Here is a 13,465-nt window from a genome sequence, read left to right as displayed (position 1 = left end):
CATTAAAACACCGTTATACCATGTATTCTATAAAATGGGCGTAGAACATCCGGGACCTTTCATTATAAGCGCATTGCACAATTCACCGCATGCTTTCGATCCATCCTTTCTACAGTTGGCGCGGCTTCAGTGATAAAGCCGGGAGAAAAACTGGTCTCGAAATGGAGCTTTTAGGACAGTTAAACGACATTGAAAGATCTTACGAAGACCTAGACGGGTTGGAGGTTTGTATGACTATAGATGCAAATGTACTAACTACAAGGGTTAGGCCTACTTTTCCTTGAAATGTACCGTATAGGCTAATTATTGAAAATATATTGACACAAAATATTACCGCATTAGTTTTGTGCACTTGGCATGCTTGGTAATGGTATCCTCGGGTATTTCAATCATGCATCATGCACGTTTTATGTGCTGTGATGACGCACGATACGTGTTTTTTGCGCAATTGAAATTTAGTGCCACGTAGAGGATATTGTAATTCTTTTGTATTGTTTTGATTTTAGGCCCTACTTTGGCATGCTTGGTATTGTAATCGTGTAGACTCGTGAACGTAGTGTCATCCGGTCCTACTAAAGCGCGTCAACAAGCGTCAACAAGCGTCAACAAGCGTCAACAAGCGTCAACAAGTTTTAGTAGTCGTTAAGTGCGCGTCAACAAATTTTGTATAGGCCTTTGAACAATAAAAACAGCTTAATATGGTAGAAAAAGCAATAATGAACATCTTCTGCATATCAATTAAAGTTAAAATTACTTAAAAAGTGGTTTTCCAGCGCGAAATCTTCGACGGGTTTTATACTATACGCTTTGCGATACCTAGTTTGGTTTTTGCATTGGGATTTTTTTGGCAGACATTGTGAACAGTGTCAGTAGGCATAATTTATAATTGAAAAAAAAATAGTTTTCCGAAATTCTAGAATTGAATATTTTCGGCAAACGAGGTATCGCAAAGCGTATCGTATAAAGACACCCCTATGCGTGAATGGTACACTCCACGCATGCGTAGTATGTAGATCTCAAACAAGATGGCGGCCAATACTAAACCGAAAAACCCGTCGTAGATTTCGCGCTGGAAAACCACTTTTTAAGTAATTTTAACTTTAATTGATATGCAGAAGATGTTCATTATTGCCTTTTCTACCATATAAAGCTGTTTTTATTGTTCAAAGGCCTATACAAAATTTGTTGACGCGCACTTAACGACTACTAAAACTTGTTGACGCTTGTTGACGCTTGTTGACGCGCTTTAGTAGGACCCGTGTCATCAGCTTGCTGAGTAAAACGCCTCGCGTAGGCCTATTAATTATTACATGTATTAAAGCTGGAATAAATGTGTGTTTGGGAGGTAGGCCTATAACACTCTGTTTAACATGTTTAAGGCGAAGTAAAAAAAAAAACATGTTTAGCGTCCCCGCCCGCTTCCTTTTTAGAGGCCGCCTCCTTTTTTTTTTTTTTTTTTTTTTTTTTTTTAAAGACAAAAATTGATAAATTTTAACGATCTCTGACGAAAGAAATCATATTTTTAGACTTTTATACCGTGTATAAAGCTGTGGAAATAGTCAATGAGTCCAAGTGGCGACCATTTTGACAAAAGCTGGTAACCATCTTGAAAAATAGCCCGGCCGCGTTGTCTTGAAAAATGTGTCAGGCGGCCATTTTGAAAAGAAAAAAAGAGGCAGGACGCTTAACATGTTTTTTTTTTTTATTTTGCCTAATACCGACCGAACACATATTTATTCCCATTCATAAGTACCTTTTCGGACAAAAGATCAAATATTTTCAGTCAAAAAATCAAAATAAGTAAAAAACTAGACGTTGCCAACAATTTTATTCAACAATTTTAGTTTTTACATCATTTTTACCATGGTTTTATGAAACACCCCTCTGACTAAAATATGGAATGCCCATCCACAACTCGTTTATAAGGACATTGGTGGCGCGTTGCGCGTACTGCGCGATGTCGCGCAAAACGCTGCTGGGCTGGTGTAGTGTGAATTTCGGACCATGAAATACTGATTCACTGGTAGTATTGTGCATGCATACGTGATGAATGTGAACGTTCAACCAATGAAACGTTACAAGGCACCGGATTTCATGGGAGTCCAAATTTCATGTGACACTGGAAAAGCATTTAAGACCAGCTAGCCATGTCTTTATCATCGGTTTAAGATGGACCATGTGACGGGCTCTCGACCATTAGGAATGCGTAAACTGTCTTACGTATTTATGAATTGTGATTAAAACTTAAATTGCAGCTATCCAAAAAGTAACTGGCATAGTTATTGTTGAAATTTTACTTGGTTGAAAGATAGTAGGGGGACTAAACTCCCTGTGAAATTATTCTTTCTGGCAAGCTGTCATTTTGAAGAAATCAACAAAAGAAGACCTTTCCAACGGTGCTTCTTAAGATCGGTTAAACTAACTTAAGTAGTGGGAAACCACAAATAGGTAATCAAGCGTGAATATGAAGCTCAGAACCAGCTACAGCTCCATGGTCATGATGGTGGATATATAATTGGGGAGGGGGAAGGTTTTCTGTATTGCATTTATTGGATATAATTAACTGGATTAATTAATAGATCAAGAGATCTACTCACGTAGGCCCCCTATAGTATAACCCTGTTGAGTAAAAGCACACATCTTTTGAGATTGCTGTAATGCAGAGGATCTATTTGGTATTAATTGAAGTAACAGTAGCAGACTACTGTCATAACATTACTTTAGACTCAAATTCACAATGACTGATAAACCCCTTCAAAACTTGGTCTGTAGTTGGCGGTTATTCGCTGTTGGCTGATGGAAATATGAATCTTAAATAAACAGTTATTCTATTCTTGTCTTGCAGTGTTCTCCTGTTCATGCGGAGTTGACCAAGCGAATGAGGAAGACGCTCTACGCTGGCAAAGCCGATTCAGGGGGAATTTCTCTTCCACTTACTGGTACAGTCCCCAAACAAACATCTGTATTCAATTGCTGTTTGGTCTGCGCAAGGTTGAATCAGTGATTACTAGAATTTCTGTACAAATAGGGGGAAGAATGCAAAATTGTGACACCACTTTTCCAAATGATGGTCCATCATTGTAAATGTAATGCTATCACATGAATTTTGGATAAGAAATGTTTCCATTTTTTTAGAAAATACATTTAGGAAATTTCATGACTCTTCATAGACTTTGTACACAACCAGCAAGTGGTGTCAGGCTAATTATGCTGCATAGATTACTTGTTCAGTTTTTGTCAACATTAAAATGAAAGGACCTTTGTTATACAAATTTGTGTTTTCTATTTCTATGTTTATACCAGCGATACAAGATGTGCACTAGTAGTAAATTTCATCAGCACAATTTCCTTCACTACAATCATTGAGGTTTTTTTTTACTATTCCATTTGTTGAAATTTTAATCTTTTGTGTGTGTGTGTATTTGCTTCCCTGCAGACATTGTGGTGGAGTTATTTGAGAATGTGGAACAGGGTCACTTTGGACAATTGAGCAAGAGACATGTGGCAAACTTAACCAGGTAGATTTAGATTTGTAGAGGATTCAAATCGCAAATCAAATCAAAAGTCAAATCACAAGTGTTGGTTTGTGAGCGTGTGTTTTTTTCTTAAGACATTGTTGGACAGAGCCGCAATGGAATCAAAGGCATGTTGGATCTAAAGCCAAATCACATCATATGAAAACAATAGAAATGGGGCATGAACATTGACAAAGAATGAGTTGACTTGTAACCTGACATGTGATTGCCATGTAATGACTTGGAATTGACTTGGAACAGACCTTATCCAAGAGGAAGCTGTTTTGGATTGTGTTCCCTAAATGTGTTTTATAAATTGTTGACCATTGAATGGGGGTGGTGCCAGACTATTTACTCGTTTATTTACTAGAGCAGGCTAGTTTAAACGTTGAGAACAACAAGTTCTTTTAGAACTTAAAGCAGGACTGTTCTTATCAGAACTAAAAGTACTTAGCGAAAGTTGATAATAACCAGGATAATTTCTTTTCAGAACTAAATACTACTGAGCAGTAGTTATTACCACATGGTGTTACCGCAAACTGAAGCAAAAGTGATACTCCACCATGCAAAGCCTAAAATCTTTTACGTTTCATGGCTTTCATATTTATTCGCAATTTCCAAGAATGAAGATTTTACCTCGAGCGCTTTCAATTTGATATAGCCTACTCATGAATAAAGCCTGTGACTCACTTTAAACTCAAGTTGAGATGGTAGATTACCCTCTGTCCCGCCATGTTGACCGGTTGTCTCCTTGCAAATTGGTTCCACTCATTCTGCCCTCCTTATTGAACCATTCATTCTTCCAGTCGTTGCTACAATGGTATTCAAAGAAAATTAATTCTGAATATCATAAATCCTTTAAACTCCCACGTTTGCAATTGTGTGATGGAGTCAGGACTGGAGATCCTACATTGAGGTTGATGTCCCATTTTAGTTAAAACATCTTGAAGTTAGGATTAAGTAGGAAGTGTGGCTGGTAATGATTTTGACCCTATTTGTTATTTTTCAAGGAGATCCAATGCCACTCAATGTAGTCTCTTTCTCAGTATGATGTACACCAAGCGACTACGTGAATGCAACCCTGAGTATGTGACTAGAATCAAGCCTGCCGAACTGTTCCTTGTGTCCATGGTAGGTCAGTTTAAGCTGTTTAAAATCCAGGTTCATTCAATTGTTTGTCTCAAATGCCTTGATTGTATACGCTAGGTGTGCGGTGGGTATATCTATCTATCTTAGTGTTGTTTTCAGACACTTTCCTGATGATGGCTATACTGAAATACTGATTGAAGTAGTGAGCCAACCCTAACTCTCAACAAAACCCTACAAAATCTATCAGGTTTATTACAGGAGTTTGCAGGAATCTGTAGGATTGAGGAATCACCTTTATTTGACTTGGGGCTCATGAGGCACCTGAAAGTTCAAGTACAAAGAATGTGCATTGGTGTTCTGTACTGTAGATATGTAGATTTTGGAGCGTTCCTAGCAACAATGTCTATAACACTTGTTCTTAAAATACTCCCATAGTACAGTCAACCATACAAGGTCTCAATTCATAACTGGTACTGCATTAAAATAGCTGGTGAGTCATACACTGAGTAATGAGGAAAACATGTATAAACATGTTGAGGTTTCATTGTTGCTGTTTGGTGTTAATGGGAAACAACATCATGAACTTCATGCATAACAAATGAGTATTAGATGCGCAATTGACTCTCAGTAACATGAATATGTATGGTTGTATCATAGATGACTCAGTAACATGAATATGTATGGTTGTATCATAGATGACTCAGTGTATGGTTGTATCATAGATGATTGCAACCAAGTTTCTGTATGATGAAGAGGAGGAGCAATTTGCTCTCAGTAACATGAATATGTATGGTTGTATCATAGATGACTCAGTAACATGAATATGTATGGTTGTATCATAGATGATTGCAACCAAGTTTCTGTATGATGAAGAGGAGGAGCAATTTGCTCTCAGTAACATGAATATGTATGGTTGTATCATAGATGACTCAGTAACATGAATATGTATGGTTGTATCATAGATGATTGCAACCAAGTTTCTGTATGATGAAGGGGAGGAGGAAGAATTGTACAATGATGAATGGGCTGAGGCAGGTAAGCATTCATTGGTCTGTATGATTCTCATGAACCCTCCTATGGAAACATGCATTGTCAGCCTGGTTATTACTTGGGTCAATATTGGTCAAGACCCCATTGGTTTGTACACAGTATGGCAGGAGGTGAGATACAAACATTTTGACCATTGGTGACCTCTTAAATAGGAGGGTTAACCATGGATAAGTGTCCCATCAAAGTAAACGTTGATTGGACCCTTACACTGTACTGACCATGGCCTCTGCACCTTGTTAAGATGCTCTCGGTTTGTCCACATCCGGAAGAAAATTAGACTCTGGTTGATCAGACCATAAGTGCGTATTTTACCATTCCATCTGAGGACAAGGTATTGAGTTTCCCTTTGTTCTTACACTATAACACTCTCCCATAGACTAAGCACACACACTTACATTCAAGGACCGAGTATGTACTTTCAAAGACATTAACAAATATGTTCTGTATTTGTCTTGTTGTCCTCCAACTGTGTGTAATACACATACAGTGTGGCACACACACTGGAACCCAACAGTCTCTGCTGTTTGTGTGAGGAGTCAATTGACTATGGGAAGAAGCTGTTGATGTATTATCATGTGTGTTCCTGACTGAATTAGCTCAAAATGGTCGCATTGTAGTGTATGTCTTTCACCAATGTTTGTGTGAGACAAAGATGTCCAATTTATGCACACTGTGGAAAAGACTACGCACTTGCACTGACAGTAAGAGGGGAGAGTGTGATTGAATTTTAGGTCGTTGGAAATTGTAACATACATACGTTACATGTTGGTTTCATTTTGTTTACTTCCTTTTCTTCATTTACAGCGAAAATTGACGTGAACCGAGTGCATGATCTGGAGAGAGAGTTCCTTGCAGCCATTGTAAGTATTGACTTGCTGTCCATGCGTAATGCATTGGGTGGATTGTGGTGGGCAGTATGGCAACACTAACCACCCTCAATCCTCCAAAATCAACCGGGCGATCTTGAAGGATGGAAGATGAATGGTAAAAATTGTCAATTGATTTTTGAGGATGCATTGCATCCAGGTCTTATGATGTTCTGCAGTGTTTATGTTCAGCCATACATTATGCTGGATACCATCGGTACTGCTTCTGGGTATCATTGGCACTGACTCATCATATTACAGTGATTGGTGGAAGATTTTGAAGGATTGAGGTAGTGATCACCCTTCCACTTTAAATTCAAGAAATAATGTTTTGGAGGATTTTGAAGGATTTGAGGATGGATCTGAACCAAAAGGTATAGGCAGTTAGAGTCAAAGACAGGGACAGTTTTTTAGAAATAAAACCTAGGCTGTCTGTGTTTTGTATTCAAAGACGTCTCCAGTGTTGCAGACCAGGCTATTTTTCTAATAAACCTTTGTTATTCAAATGAAGCATTGTCATTGTTCAACCCAAGTGACCTGTGACCTGACGTGTGATTGACTCAATTATTGCTGGATTACAGCCACCTGTCGGAGATTCTAACCTGCCATTGCCATTCACACACAGTGGTTTAGTAATTGGTTTGACTGTATAATAAATCCTAAGGTCTGGGGTTCACAACCACCCTAGGGTATGGGTTAAGGAAATCCCTTATTTGTCAATTCAACATTAATTTCCTGGCCATTTCAAATGTTTTTGTTTCAGGATTGGAAGCTTCTGGTCGATCCTTTGGATTTCTATGAATTTTTGCTTGGAGTTGAGACAAGGTTAGTTTAGCTATTTGTGCCTTTTTGCTTTTCTATGTCTTTTTGTCCAGTAATTTTCAGTTCAGTAATTGTGTTCAGTAATATTTTAGTTTTTCAGAGTCACACACGTACATGTGGTGAAAATATTACAGAAGTTAAGAATAAAATAAAGTTGCCTTTGTAATCATTTATTGGTCTTTGCACGGCCTCTTTTCTTGATGCAGGATTGCACTGAGCGAAGGCAGAAAAAGAGGCTGGTTTAGCTACACGGACCTGAGTGTTTTGATGCAGCATCCTGCGTGGTGTGAAGCATGCTGTGCAGTGATGCATCACATGGTCAAGGTGGGATTGATAAACACAAAAGTATCTAGATAAACTTACAGAAGGCCCACAAAAGTATGTGTTATTAATTGAAATAGAAATAGGAAGCAGAGGCTTTTACAATGCATCCCTGCCACTATGCAAAGGGAGGAGAAAAAACATTCCATGCAGCAGTGTTAGGAAGCTATGTAATATGGTTCAGTAGAAATTCCAAAGCTTTCCAGAAGATATTATTGGTACCAAAGCAAAGCTCTGAGAGAAGGGAGACGGTTGTGGCCACATAGAAGTGGTTTAACTCGTCAAAGCCTGGTCCGCAGCCCAGGGACCTTGGAAGCTTGTTCGTCAAGCACATAGAATGTAATGACATCCCAGTTGCCTTCCAAGTGAATTACACCAAGCGTGCACATCCTAAGACGGTTGGTTGAGCTCTGGAGGTTAACAATGCTGGTGTTAGTCACCAATGATCTACTTTTCTTCTAATATACTTCCTGAAAATAATGATTAGTTGTTGAAACTTCAGTTTTTTAGCTTGATCAATACTAAGAAATTGATGCATTTTTGTTACAGAGTGTTCATGGTAATTTTGTGGCATCTCTCGACTTTAAAGGATTTTTATTACCTCAGATGCTTGTTATAGCTACATATTCCATAAAAGCAACTTGTTAAAAGTAATTTTGTATTATTCCAATGCATTTTTATGTGATCTGGTTTCACAACTTTATTTTTCAGGTTTTAAGTATATGCATGCTGGTCTACAGTCTGTGTGCTGCCACTACCATGTGGTCTGCATTGCTTCTGCATCAAGCCAGTATTCCCTCTCAACCGACCAATGGATGCCTGCCTTTGCCCCTCGGACCCCATCTAGCCAAGTCGACTGAGTCCTTCCACATCTACAACCATCTCTTGCTTGACCTGGTGCTGCAGCTCTACATGCACCAGGACCCTGGAATGCCATCGGTCTTGTCCTCTGACTTCACAACCCCTCACTGCTCTGTGCCTTGGTATGAACGGGAGCACCAGGCTCTGTCAAGAGAAGGAAAGCTACTTGAGTCACCTGACGATGTTTCCCAGCAGGCTTCGGGGGAGGATACATGTCAGCATTGCTTGAACCAGCAAAGGATACAAGATGGTGGACTGCAACAGGGTAGCAGGAAGTGTTGTGCTCTGTCCAATTCCTGGTCCTGGCGAGATCACAAGCTGTCGACCAAGATCACAAGGCTGAGAGAATCCCTGGTGATGTTCTACAGTGCCTTGCTGACAGCTTGGTCAGATCAGCCTCCCCCTGTAGCCTTCTGGTCCGACCACGACATCCTGAACCGCCGTTTGTCTTCCAAGTTGATGCACCCTACTGAGGCATGCACGCATTGCCAACAGCAATCAACAGCCAATCAGAACTCTACCCATAGTGCCTTGGGAGAACCCCATGAAGCCTGTTGTCAGACATTTGAGACGTTCCCTGAGCGAGATCCACTCCAAGACCCAAGATGCTCCCAAACCTCTTGCAGGGATGAGAAGAGGGTTATGCCTTCCCTTCTGTCGGATCCAAATGGTGGTTTTAGAACCAGTTCTGAAATCTTAGTCACAATGTGAGAGCAACTAAGGGGGTGTTCAAGTTTTAAAAGCATACCATAACCTTATAAACGTCTTCCTGATGAAAGCACTTTCATGTTGTCAGTCAGATTGCTGTGTTTTACGTACGTAAACTAGTCTTGTACCAGTGATCACTCAATGTTTTCTGCATCAATTAAAAGCAGAGGATAATTTAAGTTTTTTTAAGTTTAATATGTTTTTGTTTATGATTTTATGAATCTTAACATGTACTCATTGTAAAATCTAAATCATATAATTTTTGTGATTTTTGCCCCTATGTTCATTCTTCTGAAAGAGGAGTAGAAAGTTCACAAAATATGTCTCTAAGAAAAATTCTCTTTAATGGATCCCTTACTCTTTGTTGCAACATGAGCAGTGGAGTTCCGAAATTAAAATACTATTGTAAGAAATCACTTTGTAAATTGTTGCTTAATTTCCAAACAATTCAAATTTCAATGGTTTGCTAATTTCCAAGATTGAATTGTGCTACTGCATCTCTGGTTCTTTGGGTGCAATTTGAAGGAAAAAAACCAAACACCAGAATGTTTTGGAAACCAGAAGTCTTCCATTTACATTGTTGTGTTTTAAGTCGTGTGCATTTCACATGAAGTGCATATAATTTCAAATTGGTTTGAAGTGATTGTGATTATGTTTTATTAGATTTATCCATATTTACTATTTTGTAGGATTTATCTATTTTTGTTTGTTTATTTATTGAGCCTCATTTAACCAGGATAGCTCTATTAGTTATCAAAGAAATGTTCTCCCTGAAGGCCCTTTCGGTCTATACATGGAAATGTACTGAATTTTTTGTTGGTGACCTGCCCTTTGTCCAGTATAAGACTTTTGCCCCCAAGAACTTAAACCTCAGATTTACTGCGGAGTAATCCTTGAAGCATTTGCTGTCATGTAATGACATCAAGATCAAAGCATTCTACATTTTATGTTAAAGGGGGCTTGCGCAAACATGCTTTCGGTTGTTTTGACATTAAAATACAAAATTGTAGTTTGTGACCAACATTACAACTTCCATTTTGCCCTGTTTGGCATAATATTGCATTTGCTTGTTTGTCAATGTGACCTTCACGTGGAAATCGAAAATTCTGCAACCGCCGGTCAGTGACAGGTAGTTGACTGTTTTCACTTTTCTTCATGTGGTGGTCTTTGATGTTAAGGCAGAAATTAAGAATCACTTTATACTCTTCTTATCCTCGTGTCACTGTGATGTGTTGGTAACGTGAGACATAATTCTTCCATACACCAATGAAGAAATGTGTTTCGGATATTTTCTTTTGGTAACGTAGAATGATTGAACATTTCTCAAATCGTTCCTTGAGGTTTTTGCTTCATTTTACTTCATATTTTACGTATAGTTGGGTCAGGTGATTACATACATGAATGTATTATTAAGATTACTGCTTATTTTGTGGATTTAAAAAAAACCCTGTCAAGCAGCGTAGATTCAGTAAACCATAATGTTCTGTGGAGTGCAAGACATGATGCTGAACTGGTTTGTGCAAGTATTCTGTAGCGGAAGTACGGGGGGGGGGGGGGGGGGGGGGGGGGGGGGTGGTACCCTGGGTTTTTTTTGGGGGGGCACCCTGTATATGGTCGTTATGTGCTACACGCCATAAATGCAAATACAATGTACATATACTTTGAAACTTTCAGCTTGTAAACGGAGCACGTTGAGTTCTCGAACCGTTGCACATTAGAGTTTTTAACCATAAGTGCAACTCATTTGCCTTTTAGTAGTGTAGACCTTATGTGTTAAGGTGGAGTTAGAGGGGAATGAGTATGTATCGCAGCGATAGGCACGAGTAAATATTCTGTGCATTCATTGTCAACAATGGTAAAGAATACCCTCTGAGACACCGTCAATTCAACTGTGCAGCACTTTTACATATAACATTTAATTTATTAACACTCGCATGTCATCTAGAAGCCACACTATGTGTATCATTTTTTTTATTAACATATACAGCCATATTTATTTCAAGGTATTGTAGTTGTATGCACAGGTACGTATTTAATACTGACAATGTTTTTTGGATTATTTGCTGTCTCTATTTTCTTTGGAAAATGTGAACAAATTAACAAACTAATCACATTCTCCCACAGATTTTGATAGTCGTACATGTACTTTGAACAGTATTGTTTCGAAACACTTGAGTTTGACTGCAATTCTTTCTGTTTTTTATTCTTATTTTGGTCAATAAATACATATGGGAGTGTTACAAAAGAAGGATTACATCCCGCTTTTTTGTTAATGTAAACAAGCATGAGTTTCTGAAGTACATTATGAATACAGATGGGAAAAGACATTTTGGCCAAATAACTTCACATTCGGAAACAAACATTTGGAGACCGTCGACTAAAATTGTTGGAAAGAACAATTACTTCTTTTTTAATCTATCCCTTGCTGCCAGACCTCTTCTGTTCAAAAAGTAATATTAAATACGCCCAGCGTGCCTGGTGAAAATAAGGCCTTATTACTGGACAGATGATACGTTATTTATTATATATTTTCCACCGGCTTGCAATGTATCCGTGTCAGTGAAGAACCTTATGGTATGGAAAGACAATCAATTTCTTATAAGATCTTAAAAATCACGTCTAGTGTTCGTTAATTAACCACATTTTAGTCCTTATTGCAGGTAATTCGGCACCATCGCGTGCGGTGAAGCAGATTCGATTATGTGTCGTGTACTATTAACAGATACAAACGAAAACATGAGAAATCCAGGTGTGTGACAATGAGCAGAGTGCTTGTGAAGGACTTTGTTTTCAAATTCTTGTCGATTTTGCCGTTCATGTTTTTGCTGTCTATAAAGGCGTTCATCGTTGTCTTTATGCAGAAAATGGTTTGATAAGTGTTATATAGGGAACTTCTTTTAGGGAACTGATGAATGCCGGAATTAGATATTTATTTTGTTTTCTTTTTCTGTTTTTTTTTCTGTGCGCGGTTTAACATGTTTTGTATTAACATATACATGTACAGCCATATTTATTTTAAGGTATTACTTGTAGTTGTATGCACAGGTACGTATTTAATACTGACAATGTTTTTTGGATTATTTGCTGTCTCTATTTTCTTTGGAAAATGTGAACAAATTAACAAACTAATCACATTCTCCCACAGATTTTGATAGTCGTACTTTGAACAGTATTGTTTGGAAAGCACTTGTGTTTGACAGCAATTCTTTCTGTTTTTTATTCTTATTTTGGTCAATAAATACATATGGGAGTGTTACAAAAGAAGGATTACATCCCGCTTTTTTGTTAATGTAAACAAGCATGAGTTTCTGAAGTACATTATGAATACAGATGGGAAAAGACATTTTGGCCAAATAACTTCACATTCGGAAACAAACATTTGGAGACCGTCGACTAAAATTGTTGGAAAGAACATTACTTCTTTTTTAATATATCCCTTGCTGGCAGACCTCTTCTGTTCAAAAAGTAATATTAAATACGCCTAGCGTGCCTGGTGAAAAATAAGGCCTAATTACTGGACAGATGATACGTTATTTATTATATATTTTCCACCGGCTTGCAATGTATCCGTGTCAGTGAAGAACCTTATGGTATGGAAAGACAATCAATTTGCTATAAGATCTTAAAAATCACGTCTAGTGTTCGTTAATTAACCACATTTTAGTCCTTATTGCAGGTAATTCGGCACCATCGCGTGCGGTGAAGCAGATTCGATTATGTGTCGTGTACTATTAACAGATACAAACGAAAACAGGAGAAATCCAGGGGTGCGATAAGTTGGAGTGCTTGTGAAGGACTTAGTTTTCAAATTCTTGTCGATTTTGCCGTTCCTGTTTTGCTGTCTATAAAGGCGTTCATCGTTGTCTTTATGCAGAAAATGGTTTGATAAGTGGCATATAGGGAACTTCTTTTAGGGAACTGATGAATGCCGGAATTAGATATTTATTTTGTTTTCTTTTTCTGTTTTTTTTTTCTGTGCGCGGTTGTCCGAATTCAGTTTAATCATCGTGTATTGCCAGCTTTGATAGAAGACGAAAAAGTACAGACCAAGTGTGGCCACCCGTCGTGATAGTAAGACTATTTTTCGCCCGTCATCATTGAAATAATAACGCGATCAAAGGGATCACATTCCGTAATTTCAACTGTTGTTTTGGAATAAACAATATCGTTTCCGTAGCCTGAGTGGTAAACAGCTCCATCAACACACACACGGTAAACCTTCCTTATGGGTAC

At 38.3% G+C, this 13,465-nt stretch overlaps 1 protein-coding gene across 1 annotated transcript; it reads left to right on the top strand.

Annotated features, from left to right (window-relative positions):
- The first annotated feature begins 72 nt into the window (after nucleotides 1-72).
- LOC119740777 (protein CNPPD1-like) lies at nucleotides 73-12,496 on the top strand. The gene is made up of 9 exons (XM_038216198.1): nucleotides 73-224; nucleotides 2,846-2,939; nucleotides 3,437-3,518; nucleotides 4,526-4,646; nucleotides 5,567-5,639; nucleotides 6,459-6,514; nucleotides 7,284-7,345; nucleotides 7,549-7,666; nucleotides 8,375-12,496. The coding sequence occupies exons 1-9, from the start codon at nucleotides 90-92 to the stop codon at nucleotides 9,233-9,235; spliced, it is 1,602 nt and encodes a 533-aa protein (XP_038072126.1). The 5' UTR covers nucleotides 73-89; the 3' UTR covers nucleotides 9,236-12,496.
- Nucleotides 12,497-13,465: the final 969 nt, after the last annotated feature.

This window comes from Patiria miniata, unplaced genomic scaffold, assembly GCF_015706575.1.
Source record: "Patiria miniata isolate m_02_andy unplaced genomic scaffold, ASM1570657v1 HiC_scaffold_5, whole genome shotgun sequence".
In the NCBI taxonomy this organism is placed as follows: Eukaryota; Metazoa; Echinodermata; class Asteroidea; order Valvatida; family Asterinidae; genus Patiria; species Patiria miniata.
Note: the sequence above shows the minus strand (reverse complement) of the source record. Positions and strands in the feature narration are given on the sequence as shown.